Source organism: Protopterus annectens, chromosome 1.part0, assembly GCF_019279795.1.
Source record: "Protopterus annectens isolate FY-2018-M chromosome 1.part0, PAN1.0, whole genome shotgun sequence".
NCBI lineage: Eukaryota > Metazoa > Chordata > Ceratodontiformes > Protopteridae > Protopterus > Protopterus annectens.
The window spans coordinates 1,834,750,346-1,834,770,024 of NC_056725.1; the positions used below are offsets into that span (position 1 = coordinate 1,834,750,346).

The 19,679-nt window shown below is 36.1% G+C and overlaps 1 protein-coding gene across 2 annotated transcripts in view; it reads right to left on the reverse strand.

The window, feature by feature from the left end:
- The window catches only part of C6 (complement C6), a 745,556-nt gene that overhangs the window by 378,090 nt on the left and 347,787 nt on the right, over window positions 1-19,679 (reverse strand). For both annotated transcript variants that reach the window (XM_044069804.1, XM_044069796.1), the window contains exons 7-8: window positions 9,727-9,945; window positions 5,251-5,491 (exon numbers count right to left, since the gene is read on the reverse strand). In XM_044069804.1, coding sequence (XP_043925739.1) covers window positions 5,251-5,491; window positions 9,727-9,945 — 460 coding nt within the window. The remainder of the gene's footprint in view (window positions 1-5,250; window positions 5,492-9,726; window positions 9,946-19,679) is intronic.

Sequence of the window (19,679 nt, forward strand, 5' to 3'; positions counted from 1 at the left end):
AATATCTTTCAACAGTTATACAACACTTGTGGAAACTCATTTCCAGACTAAGAGAAGAGGCACTATGATACTGTGGAACAAATCTTTACCAATGCCCAGAATAGTAGACACCTTTTCAGAGAAGAATGGTATGTTATGTTCAGTAGTGCTAGAGCTGAATAAAAGATTCATCACTTTGGCTAGCACATATTGGATCCCTGGTATCGGTGCAGGAATTGCTAATAAATATTTAGAATTAATATCTATTAAAACCAAAGGAGACACAGTTTATGCTGGAGTTTTTAATTGTATTCTTACTAAAAAGGATACCACCAAAAATGATAACTTCAAATTGTCTGCTCCAGCTAAAAAACTAAAAAAAAGTATTAATTATTTAAAGCTCAGAGACATATATGATATAAAAGAACCAGAGTCATTAAACTACATGCACTACTCATATAGATATGGAACACAGACAGCTACTGATAAAGTATTCATTTCTAATAGTCTAATTTCTAAAATGCATGATGTTTTAATTAGTTCTTGCCCTTTGTCAGATCACAATGCTCTTTTATTCAAGGTTAACATCAGTCCTAAAGATCTGATAGCTTGGCAAAGATTACCTCCTTACATTGGGTTTAAAGACTGGTTCTTAAATGAAACAAAGTCATTTCTTGCTATCAATGACAATAATGAGACTTCTAAGACTATTGTTTGGGATTCATAAAAATCATATCTTTATGGTAAAATAAAAAACTGGTATTTAAACAAAAAGAAACAATGGGATGACGAGCTAATAACATTACAAACAAAAATTGACACACTAAAATAATTTAAATAGCAAAGATATAAATACAAACTCTGAAATAAAAACATTAAATGCAAAGTGTGTAGAAATCTTGAATCATAAAGTGGCTATAAATCTAGAGAGGCTTAAACTACAATCATACTCTGCAAATCCAAAAATCTGCATAGATTGGCAGTTAAATCAAAAAATTCAGCTAATACAAGCTATATAAAAGAACCTGCTGACAACACAAGGAACAAACATAGGCAAGTGACAGACTTAAAAGAAGTCTTAGAAATGTTTAGATCTCATCATGAGGCATTAAACAATGCTAATTCAGGTTCTAACAACACTCTAAAAGAAAAGTTTCTGATTGAAAATGTTAATAAGAAAGTAACCAGTGAACAAAACATTAAATTGATAAAACCAATCTCACTAATAGAAGTTAAAGAAAATATTAAAAACATTAAAAGCAATAAGGCCCCAGGGATAGATGGTATTATTGGTGAATTTTATAAACTTATTCCTGATGAAATTCTAAGAATTCTAGTAGCAGCTTTTGAGGAATTTAGAAAGTATGGAAATCACTTCCCCACTTGGAAATATGCCATAATCTCTCCCATTTTAAAGCAGGACAAAGATCCCAAACTAGTAACATCATATCGCCCTATATCTCTATTGAACGTTGATTATAAAATTTCCACCTCAATTCTCACTAAAAGATTAAACCAATTCATGCCAAAATTAATAGCAGAAGATCAAACAGGTTTCATATCGAACAGGAAAGTTCAGGACAATGTCATCAAAATTCTATCTTTAATAGATCTAGCGATCAAGAAAAAAGAAAGAGTTATCCATCATTAGTTTAAATCTGGACAAAGCTTTCGACTTGGCCTTATTTATATAAAGTACTAGAATCATTAAATTTTTCACCTGATTTTATAAAATTAATAAACAATCTTTATGAAAATTTGGTGTCTTACTTCAAAATTGGGGCTTTTTTGATCACCCAAATCAAAATATTAAAAGGAACCAAACAAGGCTGCCCACTTTCACATCTATTATTTGCCTTAGCAGTGGAACCATTAGCCAACTACGTCAGAAATGACACTAATATTGTTAGCTTTGATATTAATTCTTCTCACTCTTGTAAAATACAACTTTTCCCAGATGACATTCTGTTAACTATTAGGAATATAGATTATTCAATACACCATATTATAAAATCTCAAAAAAATTTTGAAGAAATCTCAGGCTTAAAATGTAATACTAACAAAATGAAAACTATACTGTTAAACAAAAAATCAGCACCATATTAGAAAAACACAGTAATTTTAATTGGAAAAATGACATATTCAAATATCTAGGTGTGCAGATAAAAACAAACTGGAAAGACATTATACATTCAAAATATAATAACCTGATAACTGTGGTTAAGGGATATTTTAGCAAATGGGGAAAATGTTTTTTCTCTATGGAAGAAAAATTATCCTTAATAAAAATGTGCATTTCACCAAAAGTTTTATTACTATTTCAGACTATAATAGTTGGACCTCCAAAAAAATTAATAAAACAGCTCAACTCATTTCTGTTTAAATTTTTATGGCATCCGCAGAAACCAAGAATAAGATATGATTGGCATTGTAGGGAATGGGATAAGGGAGGCATTGCATTTTCGAATCTAGAACTTTATGCTGAAGCAGCTACACTTAATATAATGTCAGTGGTTAAGTAATAAATATACATCAAACTGGAAGAAATTGCATGAAACTATATTGCTTTCTAACCTTGATGAGACAATAAATAATAACTTGTTTAAAGATAGTAATAAGATGTTTTTGGTTGTAAAAGACATAATTTTTAAAGAAAATAGAATCAAAAGATGCCCTCATTGTATCAGCTACATATTAAACAACTTTAAAAAGATAATGAACAGGAACTACAAGACAAGACATCTCTTATTCTTAATATTTATTGTAGCATTGACAAGAACATGTCTAGATTCATTTAATAGAGGGAAATTAATGGTGATGAAGGAAATGGTCTAATATATTGGCACCAATTCATTGGTAGCAAGGATATATATGACACAAATAGTCTTATGGCTAGGTATAATTCTAATCAAAATAATTGGTTAAATATCCAGATTTTTAGAGAACATCTACTAAACCAGCTCAAATCAAATCAAGTGCTTGATGTTTCATTATGTCCAAAAGTAATTTTTCTTTTCTGTAAACTGAATACGACTAACCACAACACAGGCTTTTCATTATCTAGGATGTACACAACACTAAGAGCAGACGTACAAATGCCAGAAGATTCTTTATGGAGTTATATTGAAAAACTAAATAAAGCTAAATTGTCAGACTCTGATAGAGCCTTGACATTGAAATCAGTTAATAAAACAACCTCATCTCCTTTCTGGAAAATCTCCACTTCAGGAGCTACATTACCCCTCATAAATTGGATTGATCTCACATACTCATAAATGTTGGAGATGTGAAGAAACTTTGTGTGCTGACTGGGCACATATGTTTCTTGAATGTAAAATGGTTACAACCTTTTGGCAGGAATTTAAGTCCTTTTCAAAGGCTTTGTGGTCTGACAAATGTGAAATCACCGATTCTTTGATATTATTTAATGTACCGATACCAGTACATATTCCAAAGACACAAGTGCATCTTCTCTTGTCTCTTCTTGCAATTGCAAGGAAAATTATAACATCAAACTGAAAAAGTAGAAACATCCTCTCTTTTTCTGAGTTTATTTTACTGGCCAAAACTGTATGTAAAACAGAACTGTTTACCCTTGATTTAAGATCAACAGAAGTAACTCATAAGAAATTATCATGGATAAAACTAAATAATTTATTAGATAAGATGTAACATATACATTGTAAATTTCTGTATGTTATGGGCATTATAAATAGTTGTGTTGCATATAGTTTTGTTTTATTCAATTTGTTTAAATGCACAGAATTCTCTGTTTTGTTTATAAAAATTCAATAAAAAATGTTTAAAAAAAAAACAGAAATTGCCCCTTCATTGGAATAGGCTTCCCATTCACATTAAGCAGAGACATTCCCTGGCCCTCTTCAAATGCAATTTGGATCAATGGATGGGGAATCACAAATTCACACCTGGGGTAGTGCCTATGTCCCTTATGGATAAGGTCAAGCTGTAAGATACTCAATGGACAGGCACAAATCCATGTCATCTTCTTACCACTTGGGGCAAGATATTGGGTAAAATGTGGTTATATTGGCTAGGCTTGTAAGCGCCCTTTAGTCATTAGCCTAGTAATCTCCTATGAACCTATAACATGCAGTGGGACAACTTATTGAATTTATTCTGGCACAAACTTTAATTATAATGGAAAACATTATGTTCAGTCTCTGGGCACTGCAATGGGCACCAGAATGGCTGCACAATATGCAAAATTTTTTATGGTAAATCTTTAGATTGATTTGTAAACCTTACAATTCAGATTCTTTGGAATTCTTCTGTCACACAATTCCCCAGACAATCTCTATGAGTTGGCTGCAGCTCCTCTGATTTTAGCTTTGACTTTCTTATTCAGACTTCCCTACTCCTCTGCAACCTCTCCATGATGCTTGAAGCTGTTGGCTTCTTACACTAATTTTCATTCTTTCTCAGTTTTAAGCTTTTTTCAAATTATCCCATTCACTGCAATAATCACAATAAAATCTGTATTCAGTTTCATTCCATGTGCCTTCAGATTTGCATTCCAGTCCCCTACCATTTGTTGATCTTTCTGTTCCAAATCTGACTGTAGTACCACATCATCTGCATGCATCTGCTTTGTTGAGATAGTCCATCACCAGTATGAACATCAGTGGACAGACAGCTGACCCCTGATGCACATTTACTCCTACTGGGGACCCTCTATGAGTTTGAATATTATTTATACTTTCGTTAGTCCCTGCACATAGCCTGCACTAATTCTACCAACGTTTTCAGGATTCTGATCTATTACAGGAATGTGCAAATTAGCATCTGACATTGACATGTCAGTATATTAATGTATTTTGGATTCTGAAAGTAAAGAAAGTTATATGGATAAGTGTTGCCATAAATAAGGAATAAAACTGTTGTGCATTCACAGAACGACTATATGTCAGGTAAGCTGAGGAACTATGCAGGCAGTGTGTTTTCAAGAAATGCTGAAAGCATAGAACCAGTCTAACGAAGGAGCCTACTTGTGGTTATTAATTAGCATGTTGCATTTCAAATGGAAACCTTAGAATTCTGCCCAGGAACACTAGCTGTTTAACATTTACACAGTTTTCTTCCATGTAAATTAAATGTGTTTAGCCAAAATTCAAAATTATGCACAAAAATAGAAGACTGACCCTTGAAAAAAAACATCAAAGAAAGAACCAGGACATAGTATATGATATCTCAAGCTTAATTCAGCTGTAAACTATGCAATACACACTGTGTTCTTATAAAGACTTTGCTTACCAGAATTTTTCAGTTCTTCAGAACTGTACTGATACAGAAGGTCATATGTTCCACCCATTGAGCCAGAAGTCAGGTAATGAGTCCCAAAGTCATCAAATATTCTGCTATACAGTGCATAGTTGTATTCTAATGGTAGATTGTCAATTGCTTTTAGGAACGGTTCGGAAAGATGAAGGTCTGTTGACTTCATTTTAAATTTGGAAACAGTAATTATTTTGTGAATCCTGATGAATTTGGAATCCTAGAATCAGACAAAGATACTATTAGCTGAAAATGGCAACTTAACTGACAGCAACCAAAGGAACAAAAAAATGTTAAACAGTCATTTACTCAGAATGAATCCTAATGCAAACAATATTATAAATAGCTCATTTGAGCAAACTCAAACACATATCATTAAAAGTACAACTGCAGCACAAATTAAACATGTAACATTTCAAAGTCTGGAGTATGGGAAAGTCGAGATTCCTGATCTACAGCATTTGCTGAAAACAGAGATTAATCACATATTTTAAAAACCTGTGTGGTTTGTGCTGCAAAATATTTTCTGATGTCATATTTTACTCCTAAGCTCATGAAACAATAATACCAGTTGGTTCTGGCAAAAAGCACAAACTGCCACATGTAAACTTTGTTCTGACATACGCCAGGTGCTCTTAACAAAGCAAGACAAATAAATAACCAAGAGGCTTTGGTTCCTATATTGCTGGCTGTACTCTATACTTCCACTAAGTATTTAAGCTCATAGAAACTGGCCTGAATGCACCAGCAAATACGTAAAAAAATGAAAGTAAAAAGGCATGTGCATTCAGAAGCCATGTAGCTGAAACACTGATATGGCCTTAATTAATCATTTGCATATATCCCAGTGCATCTGTCCAAAGTTAACAAGAAATAGAAAGTGTTTCCTTTGCCTATCATCTGTGAGTGAAATATGCATGTCTAAGTAGCACGTTTTCGTTGTATATGTACATTAGTCACCGACATCACTACTGTATCTCTTGAGTAAAGGCACGAGTTGCTCTTTCTAAATAGCATAATCACAGTAATCCTCTATGTGTGAGACTCTATTTGATGATGGCTGTTGGCTCAAGTCCCCCTCCCCATGATTACATATACTAGTTGGCTTATTAAATTCATATATCTTTTTTGGACTAACAAATATGTTTATGTTTAACTTTATCAGTACCAACATATTAAGAACGTCAAATTTTCACTGTATTTGTATCCCCCGTCACTATATTCCACTCGTACATATATTTATTTTTGTTTATTATTTTGTCTTTCTCCATTTTCTTTGTTACTATTACATGCAGCAGCACAAGAACCCACAGCCATTGCACCAGCACAGCCTGTTGTCCCCCCCCCCATAGGTGGCAGCAGCAACAGCAGTAGTGGTGCCATCATTAACAATAACTCCACCACCACCTGAAGCATGCAGCACATCTAGAGCCTAGCCTGCCATGGATGTTACCATACCTCCTGCCCAAACAACACCACTTACTTCAGACAGCCCTGTTATGGAAGCTAGTACCACTGTACCTTCTGTAAGAAGTTCATTTGGTGGTGACACTTTTGTCAATCTAATGGCAGCTGGCACAGATTGTGGGAAATATCACAGACAGAAGGTTGGATGTACAAATTGGACAACAGGAGAACCTGCTCTAGCAACTCATTGACTTCCATACTGTCCAGTACTGGCTACACCATCTGATCCAGATAACAATGGTGATGGTACACAGGATGGTGAGTAACCTCCCACTCAGTCTTAGTTGGCAGAGACCAAGTTCTATCCCCCAACCTACTGTTCCCTCCCTTTTGTGTCCATGCCTACCCCTGTTGCTCGTTCAGTCCTGTCCACACATTTGTCAGATATCTCCTTCACCATTGTGTCATCTCTACCTCAGCATGTTATCATACACCCCATCTGTCATGTCTGTTTACCCTTGCTACCTAATCTAACCTCTTACCTTCCTCTTCCTTCCCTTACTTACCCTTCTCTTCATATGTATAAAAAGGCACTCGTCCCACTAAAGAAAATCCATCCTATCCCACCTCTATCTTGTTTAATCATCATTTACTCACCTTCTGTTCTAACCTCTGCTTGATTCCTCTTTTTATCTCTTACCTATACACCCACCTCCACCATGTAATCTGGTCAATCACTCATATGCCCATACAGGACTTCTAAATAACTTTATATATATATATATATATATATATATATATATATATATATATATATAAAGACAAAATAATAAACAAAAATAAATATATGTATATATATATATATATATATATATATATATATATATATATATATACACATATATAAATATCCTTGATTTACAAAAACAGATCAGCACACAAGTAATACCAACCTTCTGTGCAGTTTTGCACTATCTACGAGGTTCATACTTACGAGATCTTTATTACAGCTGCTCATACTTCACTACAACCACCACTTGGTCCAGCAAATCAACCAACATGCACCTACTGTGCCCATGATGAGAAGTTGCTCATTGCTCATACTTGCCTAACTGTATGCTTTGTTAATTAACCTAGGGGCTCATTGGGCATGCATAGTAAACAGTGTTGGCTTGGCCACTTTCATAGACATGACAATTCTGAATCTCTGCGTCTTTCAGTCTGCCTCTGTCTCATACACATACAGATGGAGAGACTCACTCTCTCTCTCTCTCTCTCTCTCTCTCTCTCTCCCCCTCTCTTTATCACCCACACACATAAATGTACTCAGCAATAACAATCATTTTCTTGGCTATGTATATATCAGATGTCATATTGTGGCCCCATAAATGAAGAAATACACAAATGATAGGTAGGCATTCTACCACCTATTTTATATTTTTATTATATTTTGTTATGTTATTATATTTTTATATTTTTTATTGATATTTTATATTATTACCTTTATTTTCAGCTTTGGCATCTCTTGCTCTAAACTTGAGATTTTCAGTACCATGTTGTTTAGTAGTATTTGCCCACTTTTGCAGAGCTTTTTGCAAGTATTGCATCTCTGCTTCCAGAAATATGAAGACCTCTTATGGCTTTCACTCCTGTACACACACACACACACACACACACACACACACACACACACACACACACACACACACACACACTTACACACACACACACACATATATATATATATATATATATATATATATATATATAGATAGATATATACATATATACACACACACACACACATATATATATATATATATATATATGTGTGTGTGTGTGCAGTATACACACACACACACACACACACACACACACACACACACACACACACACACACACACACACACACATATTCTAACCACTCCTATTGCTGCTGTTATTTTCATTGTTCTTTTTTCTCACAGTCACTAAGCATTGCTTTTTAATTTTAAGAGATGTGCTTAGTGAGGGAAAGAAAAATGGCAAGTCATTGTAACTACTGCTGCAGTTAGTTTCATTGGTGCAGTTTTATTATTTTTTGCTTCTTCTTTTTATCATCATTAGCTTTTTATGCTTGCTAACCACTGCATTTTAGTCACATTAGTGAGAGTAAAAAAGATGGTTGTTGTTTCATTTTTTTATCTCCCATGCTTCAAATCACTTTGGTACACTGTTTTGTAGTGCAAGAGATTTTTTTTACCAGGTGATACTTGGATAGGGTAACAACGTATGCTCTGCCCATTATCTTAAACTGTTATAAACTTACTCAGAAGGACATGAAACACACACTCTTGATAGCAAGAATGACATAACTGTCGACCATATTTCTCTGAATCACAAGATGGAAAACAGTACATACTTTCATTGAATATATGAATTCCCTTCACTTCGCCGAAAACTCATTTGGCCGAATTTCCTTTCACTGAGACCAAATCGCTGAAAGCTCAAATGACCAAAAACTCATCTGACTGAATCCCATTTCACCAAAAATAGTAGTGGCAGTATATATGCCCTTTTGCCCACTGTAGTACGACCCTGGAGTTAGTATATATAGTTAGGGGGTGTGGGGGTGTAGCCCCCCACCTAATTTGGTTAAAAACTACTTACCTACCCTCTTAACAGAAATTGGACAATATAAAACCAAGTTAGGTGAGGGAGTACACCCCCACACCCCCCAGTGTGGAGGGCTGCACCGTCACGCCTCCTCAACTATATATACCAACTCCAGGGTCGCACTACAATGGGGAAAATGGCATATACACTGCCACTACTATTTTCAGTGAAATGGGATTCGGTCAAATGAGTTTTCGATCATTTGAGCTTTCGGCGATTTGGTCTCGGTGAAATGAAATTTGGTCAAATGAGTTTTCGGCGAAGTGAATTGAATCTATATATATATATATATATATATATATATATATATATATATATATATATATATATATATATATATATATATATATATATATATATATACATGCACAAAAACACACATATACATCTTACCTTCTTTTGAGAAGCTTTAACAGCTGTTTTGAACTGGGATTCTCCTGTTCTTCGACTACTCGTTTTACTTGAGAAGAAAATGGGGAACCAAAACTTTGAATGGCCAGATGAAGAAGATGTATCACTACCAGACTTTCCATCTGCCAAGTCAATCAAGCTGCTATAAACATCTGATTTTATATCATCATCATTATTTTCATCTTCTGCAAGCCTAGGAACCTAGTCAAAAATCAAATGTAATATATTGTGAGTCCAGAATGAAAATGTCGCTAACATTAAGGAATAGCAAATCAAAAACACTGCCATTTTGTTGAATGTAAATTTTGACATAACCAGTAGGCAACCAAACTGTCTGGTGCAAGTTTTTTAAATAAAATAAAACATTCATACATACATCTGTGCAGCACACAACAACAGTACAGACTTTTAGACTGTATTATAGAAAAATCTATTTGGAGTCTTGTTTGACTAAAGAATTGTTTTTTTTTTTTCCAAAATGTTTTTATTCATGTTACAACACAATAACTTAACAGTATAGTAACAAGAAAAAAACAAATAAGCTGTATATAATTTCCATAACAATTAAAAAAGCAATATACATAGGAAAACACTTACCTCTAGATTTAATAAAATCCATGTAGGCATAGTCTAGAGCCTACATGGAAAATACCATGTCCGTGTACGTGGTTCCCCTTAGGTAGAGAGCCATGCATATTAGTGATGGTGTATTGCCAAGGGAGAGCCATGGAACACAATTATTGAATCAGTATAGGAAGTGTGTGATCAACTGTGTCAGTAGTCTGTAGTTGAGTAACACATACCCCTGCACTGTCCAAGTGCATTATAGCAAAGTATGTAATGTATTATTCTTTTTTTTTTTTTTTTACAAGATTGTACAGCTCGGAGCACAGATGAGACCCCAGGCATCTAAAAATAGAAACTGGATACATTTAATTTGTGATTCAAAGGTCAGGTTTAAGCATAGCTTAGTGGGTTTGCATGGCGAGGTGCTGTGCTTAGCGGTGTTTAAAGTTAGCTCAGAGGTATATGTAAAAGTATATCAGTATTCCAGACAACTTAGTCAAGTGGTTAGAGTTACGGCCTTATGTATGGTAGGTCCAGGGGTTGAATACATAGAAGGGAAATTAAGCATTAAATTATCATGACTATTTTTCAATCCTGTTCTGCTGCATTCAGCTAATCTCTGTTAAGACCTGCTAAGACCTGCTAAGCACTGATTAAACAATCTCTGTTTAGGCACTGCTTGGCAGTGCTTAGCATTGCTTGGCTATGCATAGCTGGCTTGCTCAGAACTAAGGACCACTAAGCACTGCTAAGCAACTGCCAGTTTAAGTATTGATAAGCTCAGCTGCACTGGAATGTGTGGTTCTAAGCACTGCGCTGCATTTTTAAAAATTGTCCAATGGCATCCATGGTAAGGGTGGGAAAACAGGCTAGATTAAGCACAACATGCAGAAATATGGCTTAATTCATTGGAGTGCTTTCTCTGAGGAATACACTATGGCTGGCATTTGGAGAGGGCTCGCGCTTTTCAGTGCAACGTTGGAGCATTCAGTGGTCCAGGGTCATGGTTGGACCCCTTGTAAAAAAACATGAGAGCCAGCTGATATAGGGAGGTTACCAGGACTCAGAGTGAAAGGAGGAGGCATGGGACCAGCTGACAAAGGATCTCACCAGGGTAACTGATATCTTCCACACAGGTGAGCAGTATCATCACCACCATGATGACCTGAAAAGACCGAAGGGCCTGGGTCCAAGAATTCTGGGATGAGAATAGCCCCCATGTATGTAAGTACCATTACCTGTGTTTCACCAATATCTAAACTTGAATTCTGGGATGAGAATAGCCCCCATGTATGTAAGTACCATTACCTGTGTTTCACCAATATCTAAACTTGAATGTCTGCTAAACTGGTATGCATAATGGTGTCCAGCTCTCCCAACAGCTGCAGAAGAAAGGGATCGTAATGTTGAGGCACATGCTGGGTGCTTGGCCAGGCTGCAACCGTGAGTGTGGTGAGTGGAGTTGTGTTTTGCAATCTATAGTCAAATAAACAAAAAAGAGTAAAGCATTACCTGCCAGTAGGTATAAACAGTAAAGATTGTATTGCAATGAATGTGGATGTAGACCTGTACTTCAATATCTGACTATTGCCAACTGTAGTGCAATAAGCAGGGAAGCGTAAAGTATTAACTATGCTAAAGTAAATGAAATAAAGTTTCTACTGAAATAACTGTGGAATTACATCTGTATTGCAACACCTGCATTACAACAACTGCTGTGTAATAAAAATGTGAAACTATAACAGTAAATGCAGGAAAGTACCTCTAATAAAGCTGTGTTGCCCAATATGTGTGGAATTAGGGATGCTTTGCATGAAATTGATTATGACAACTGTTCTGCATTAAAAACACAAAACATTAGCAGTGTCTGCCTCAAGGTATATCAAATAAAGAGTGTTGTATAATGAGTGTAGATTCAGAGCTGTTTTGCAAGAAGTGAATTATGACACCTGTACCAGGATTGTCTTGTTTTAACCATTGCATTTCACCTACATGCATTCAGGCTCAGAGATATTGTGCTGCAGGCAACTATAACATTGTAATAGCTGTAGACTGCAAATATACTGTCTGTAAATGTATATGGGTGAACTAACCGACCCAATAATCTGATGTCTATGAAGTAAAATACTGTGACACCACCACAGAAAGCAACTATTAAAATATCCTTTAATAGTTGATGAAACAAAGTTAGCATGATGGATACGATAAAATCCATGTAATAGGTTTCCTTTGATGAATACACGATAAGCGCTTTCAGATTTCTCCTTCTTCAGATCATTCAAATGAAACGGAAACTTATGGTTAAAAAAGAATCATGAACTATGAGCTATGAAAAACTGAAGCCGTCATTTTTCATCCAATAATCCTTCATCCAATCAACAATTAACTGTTACTGTTCTCAACCAATGGCTTTATGACCAATAAGCTGAAAATAATGGACACCACCTCTGTGTTTCAACCAATAATCCTCTATTCAGTGGATCAACATCCTTGTTTCCAGCCAATGACTCCTCAATCAATCAAAAAGCAGATACGGGGGTACGCCTTGCAAATCAACCAATCACAAGGTGCTTGTCTTTCAGCATGTGTCTCAATGGTACGATCGCATTTAAGCCCAGTCGTTTATCTGCTGTCAAATTTGTAATCCATTTTGCCTCATTTTTCTCAGTCAAATTCGAGACATCACCTTGTTTTAGGCTACAATATGTATTCTGGATACCCTTGAACATGAATTTGTGAGTGGGGATGTTCAATATATGTTCGGCAAGGGCATTCTTGATGCCTTTGTTACGTATATCCCGTAGATGTCTTAAAATTCTATCCTTAAATCTCTGATCTGTTTTCCCCACATAGTACGCACTGCAACATTGACAGGTAGCACAATAGACTAAATGTTGTGTATTGCAATCTACATGACATGAAAAAAGTACGCAAGATTTTAAGGTTTAAAGACAATCTATATGATATCTTACCAGAAGGGTGTCTAAGTGAAGATTTATTCACTGTTTTCAATGTGCCTAATCCCACCATCCCCTCTATTGGAGGCCTACCCAAAATTCATAAAGACATGAGCAACCCCCCATTATGACCCATAGTAGGGGGACATGGGTGGGTTACTGAACCTTTATCCATGTACGTTGAGTTGTTGTTGTGTCTTTCGGCTTATCCCGGCTAGGGGTCGCCACAGTGGAACTCCGGTCTGCTAATGTTTTGGTAGTGGATTTTTACATGCCGAGTTACCAGCCCTGATGCACAACCTTCAATGAAGGCACGCCCATTCACGCATGCCTCCACACAGAAGACGCTCTAGCTGAGATTCGAATGCAACAATGTCTTGTAGTGAGGCGACAACGCTACCACAGGACCACTACCGCGTATCCATGTACATTGAGAAAGAACTAAAAACACTATTAGAGGCCATTCCCACAGTCTTGAAAGACACTGAAACTTTTCTTAGTCAACTTGGTTCAGTGGTAAATCAAGTCACTGATTTTGCAGGCATTACTTTTGTAACTATGGATATTTGCAGTCTCTTTACCTCAATTCCCAATGATTATGGTATTGAATCCATAAGAAGTCTATGTGGATGAATAGCACACAACTTTAATTTGGGATTGATTTGTGCCCTACTTGAATTAATATTAGAAAATAACATCTTTTTCTATGGTAAGCATTATTATTGGCAGCAGTAGGGTGTTGCCATGGGCACACCCTGCTCAAATAGTTATTCAAATTTAGTTCTCTCTGATTGGGAGAACAAATACGTTCTGAATGCCAGTAATCCCTGGTTTTCTCACATATTGTACTATGGACATTATGTTGATGACGTTTTTATTTTGTGGAGAGGTGACCTCAATCAATTGAAGGATTTTGTGAATTTTGTAAGTGAGACTACTATTTTCCTTACTTTCACATATAAAGGATCTGTGTCAAGTATGGATTTCCTGGATGTGAGAATATTTTGGGACATGGAAGGAAAGACTGCTACTACCATCCATAGGAAGGAAACATGGAAAAACCACTACCTCCAAGAGTAGCCTGCATCCCAAACATATTTCAAAGAACATCATGAAGAACGAGTTAACTAGAATCTCACATCTATGTACCATCGAGTCAGAATTTATGAGTTAAACTCAACAACTGCAATCAAATTTATTGGACAGGGGTTACTCTGTGAGAGACATTTCTATCACTACAGATGAATTAAGTGATCTTAGAAGGACCAGAGGTTCCCCCCTTTTCCATAAACGCAAAAGAAATGATATTTCCACTGCAAATATTAGAAATGAAGATCAAAGGCTTAATTTAATATTAACTTATGCCAATGACAACAAACAATTACGTGCTGTCATAAAGAAGCATTGGCCAATTTTAACACAAGATGCTAAGCTGTGAAGCATAGTAGGGGAAGCACCCAAATTTAGCTTCAAGAATAAAAAGAATATCAAATGACTATTATGCCTAAAAGATGGATATGACCATACCAACATTCAAAGAAGGAAGGGTACTTTTCGTTGCAATAAATGTACAGTGTGCAGGAGCATTGACATTTCTAATTTATTCATACATCCAGTAAAGGGCAATGAGTACTTTTTTCATGTCATGTAGATTGCAATACACAACATTTAGTCTGTCTTGCTACCTGTCAATGTTGCAGTGTGTACTATGTGGGGAAAAAAGATCAGAGATTTAAGGATAGAATTTAAAGACATCTTCGGGATATACGTAACAAAGACATTAAGAATGCCCTTGCCGAACATGTATTGAACTTCTCCACTAACAAATTCATGTTCAAGGGTATCCAGAATATGTATTGTAGCCGAAAACAAGGTGATGTCTCGAATTTGACTGAGAAAAATGAGGCAAAATTGATTATAAATTTGACAGTGGATAAACCACCGGGCTTAAATGTGATTGCACCATTGAGACCCATGCTGAAAGATAGGCACCTTGTGATTGGTTGATAAGCAAGGCATACCCCCATATCTGCTTTTTCACTGATTGAGGAGTCATTGGCTGGAAACAAGGATGTTCATCCACTGAATAGAGGATTATTGGTTGAAACACAGAGGTGGCGCCCATTATTTTCAGCTTATTGGTCATAAAGCCATTAGCTGAGAACAGTAACAGTTAATTGTTGATTGGATGAAGGATTATTGGATGAAAAACAAAGGTGTCTTCAGTTTTTCATAGCTCATTGGTTCATGATTCTTTTTAAACCATAAGTTTCCGTTTCATTTGAATGATCTGAAGAAGGAGAAATCCGAAAGCGCTTATCGTATAGTCATCAAAGGAAGCTTATTACGTGGATTTTATCGTATCCATCATGCTTACTTTGTTTCATCAACTATTGAAGGATATTTTAACAGTTGCTTTCTGTGGTGGTGTCACAGTATTTTACTTCTTAGACTTTGGACATTTTGCTGTTACACCTTTGGTAATTACAGGTATTTTTCTTCCAATAATCTGATACGGTTTCTAGACTTCACAGATATTTCAACCCACTAACAATATATTGTGAACACCAGCATTCTATTTAGTAATGTACAGGTTACATAGTATCACTGTAATGCTCAAATGTCATGCCTGTGTGTTCAACTGGCACTGTAGTCTACTATAAAACTGTAACACTAATACCAGGTCATATACAGCTTCCAGGTGAGCTCTAGACAAATATCAGTCAGTCAGTTAGCAGTCAGTGACTCAGTAGCTCAGTTTGTTAAATACTTCTGTCAGAAGTATATTTTCCCACACACAAACCAGGGTTCAAATCCAGTGCTCTGTAACACTAGAACTTTCAGTAGCAGTGACTAAATGATTACAGATTTTCTCTCCACAGGAACTACAGGAAAATGGTGAGTTAGGTCATAGTCTGGGTAAATAAGTGTGTGTTTCGATGTCACAGACTGTTAAAATCATTACCAGGTATGTGAATATACAGCATAAAATAAAGGCAATAAATACAATACTAATAAAAGAAAAGAAATAAAATGTGTAATCATTGTTATGGCTGTACGCCTGGTGTGTCTGTTAAAGGTTGCTGCAGTCAATTAATACAGTCGGTGTACATGTCCTCTGCAGTCACTGCTATTGGGTTATATTCCCCGTGCCTGCCAATCAAGGCATGATAGTAGTATAGTGCTTGTGCTGTACACATACATGTCTCTCAAATGCCATGTTGTCATGGAATTTAATTAGTAGTGCAAAATCCCTCTTTCACATATTTACCATCAATGGGTCTATATTAAAACAACAAAGTGTTAATTCTTGAATGGTCTAATCATCAAAAATGCCGGTGACAGAACTCAATTTTGTGGGGGGCTGTGCCCTCCACACCCCCCGCTAATTATATATGCCAACTCCAAGATCACACTACAATGAGGAAAGGGCAAATTTTCCAATCTTCACTGTACCATGATCTCAAAAAACACACTTCCATCACTGGCATTTTTGATGATAGGGCAGTTCAATTAACGGCTTTGTCGGTGTTCTAATATAGACCCACCATCAACATAAGTATCTAACCAGGAATGTAGCACTACATCAACCCACAGTACACCTTGGTAGTTACATAGGTCCACCTGATGTGCAAGTGTTCTGTGTAGTTTACTACCCACAGTTGTTACAGCTCAGCCCATACTGCCCCATGTGGATAGCTTGAGAGGTATGTACGTGCCACAGCAGCTATAGTCCACTTGTAAACATAAAGAAAGGACAGACCTCTGGAGTAGATAGCAGTACTGTTCTCCACAAAATAGACTATAATAGTATGAATGGACTATTTATCTGTCTCTCTCCCCACCCCTTATCTTCATTTATTTATTACTGTTATCCATTGGTTATGGTTTACTATTAACATCTGTTGTTACATGAGACTTTATTTTGAGACGTGTTTTACTATTGTTATGTATTATACTGGTTGCATATTAACATATCCTGTTAAATGCCTGTTGTTGGCTTTATGCCGTAACTGTTACTGGCATGCTGTTAGTATACTGACTGATATGTCATTTATTGTTGTGTTCCATGTGATATGCATTGAAATGTGATTTGGTTATTTCCAACATTCTGGCATGCTGTTAATACTAGCACATTTTGTTGTTCATAACTAGGTAATAAAATTTCAGAAAATGTACTGATGAAATGTCTTACCATAGAGTTCCAATAAGTGCTCGAACACCCCTGATGTGCTCACCTTCAGATACATTGTATGGCCAAGCAGCAACAGTATAATATAAATCACTTTCGGTACACAATGGATTATTCCTCTTAGTGCCAAATGCCTCCAATTGCTTCCACCAAATATCAATGAATGACTGTTGTTTCTTCCAAACAGCACATAGGACCAACGTAAAAAACGATGTTTTTATTAAAATATACTAGTGAATTTGCAGACTTTAAACCACAATACTCGCAATTGAGCCCACTGCGTTGTCACATCTAATGTAAACGCACACAAAGCATAAATGTGAGCGATACAAAGTCAGTAATTTGAACAAACTTTGCTTTAAACAAATTCCATAAACTCCAGTTGCAAACGCACACAAATAGCGTAAATGTGAGCGAAAAAAATGTATATTACTTTGACAAACTAGCTTTAAACAAATTACATGAACTCAGGTTAAGCGCTTTCACCCAAACCTTAGAAGAAGTTCTGAGGAAGCCCATAAGGTTTGGGTGAAAGCGCTTAACCTGAGTTCATGTAATTTGTTTAAAGCTAGTTTGTTAAAGTAATATACATTTTTTTCGCTCACATTTACGCTATTTGTGTGCATTTGCAACTGGAGTTTATGGAATTTGTTCAAAGCAAAGTTTGTTCAAATTACTGACTTTGTATCGCTCACATTTATGCTTTGTGTGCATTTACATTAGATGTGACAATGCAGTGGGCTCAATTGCGAGTATTGTGGTTTAAAGTCTGCAAATTCACTAGTATATTTTAATAAAAACATCGTTTTTTACATTGGTCCTATGTGCTGTTTGGAAGAAACAACAGTCATTCATTGATATTTGGTGGAAGCAATTGGAGGCATTTGGCACTAAGAGGAATAATCCATTGTGTACCGAAAGTGATTTATATTATATTGTTGCTGCTTGGCCATACAACGTATCTGAAGGTGAGCACATCAGGGGTGTTCGAGCACTTATTGGAACTCTGTGGTAAGACATTACATTTGTTCATAACTAGCCTATCACCACAGCATGACAGGGTAGGCCGGTTCCTGCTCATCTGCCTACCCTACCTCAGCTGGCCATGGCACCTGGTACCAGCGCATCTGGGACCCAAGCCAGTGATGCACCCTCTGCTTGCCCTGCACCACCTTCAGGTGGAACTGCCTTGGGGGGGTGGCCAGGATGCTGATCTGGTAACAACACTTTCTCTCAGCTCTCTTACCTCAATACTATTCCTGACAGGAATTTCATGAAATAAGGAATAACCTGAGGCAATTTCTACTACAAAGTAATTTTTAATACTATAGAGCATGTACAGGAGAAACTTTAATACCTGTCATTGGAAAATTCCTGTCAAATTAACTACTAGAAAGTCATCATCAGCTGTACAGCATGCATCTCAAGCTCAAGACTCTTCCCTTAAAAAGGACTTACAGTCACTTATCTCAAACATCCAGGATCTTACAATTAAAATAGATAAAATGGACAACAAAATAGATACTTTCAAAGAGAAATGCTCGAAACAACTTAAACAATTACAGGAAATGTTTACACAGCAGAAAGGGTAAATCTCACTTATGGAACAGTCATTAAATGACATTGACTCCAGGCTTCTACTAGAGGAATAACAAAGAGAATTCTTACTACAACAAAATACATACTTGTTAGAAAAGCTTGATGATATGGAAGACCAAACAAGAAGAAACAACATCCAGATATATGGTTTGCCAGATACAGCTGAAGGGGACAACATAATAAGCTTTCTCACCACTTGGATCCCAAATATAGTTAAATTACCTGAAACCCTTTCATATGGCATAGAATATGCACACAGGTCATTGACAGCATCTGGGAATACTTCATTAATAAAAAAAAAATGAGTCCCATAATTGTGAGACTTTTCTCTACACAAGATAAAGACCTTATCCTAAGAAATGCCTGGGCAAATTCACCTATCAAATATAATGATGCTATAATAAGATTTGATAAGGACTACTCTGTAAAAGTGGTTACCAAGAGAAAAGAATTCCTGCCAATAATAAAAGTCTTAAAAAGAAGCAACTGAAAAGTCATCTTCTGTTCCCAGCAAGATTAAGAATCTTCCTGCCAGAGGGAATACAAATCTTTGAAACAGTGGATTCAGCAGTAAAATATCTTTCCAATAACAAAATCTTGACACAAGAAGAATCTATTGA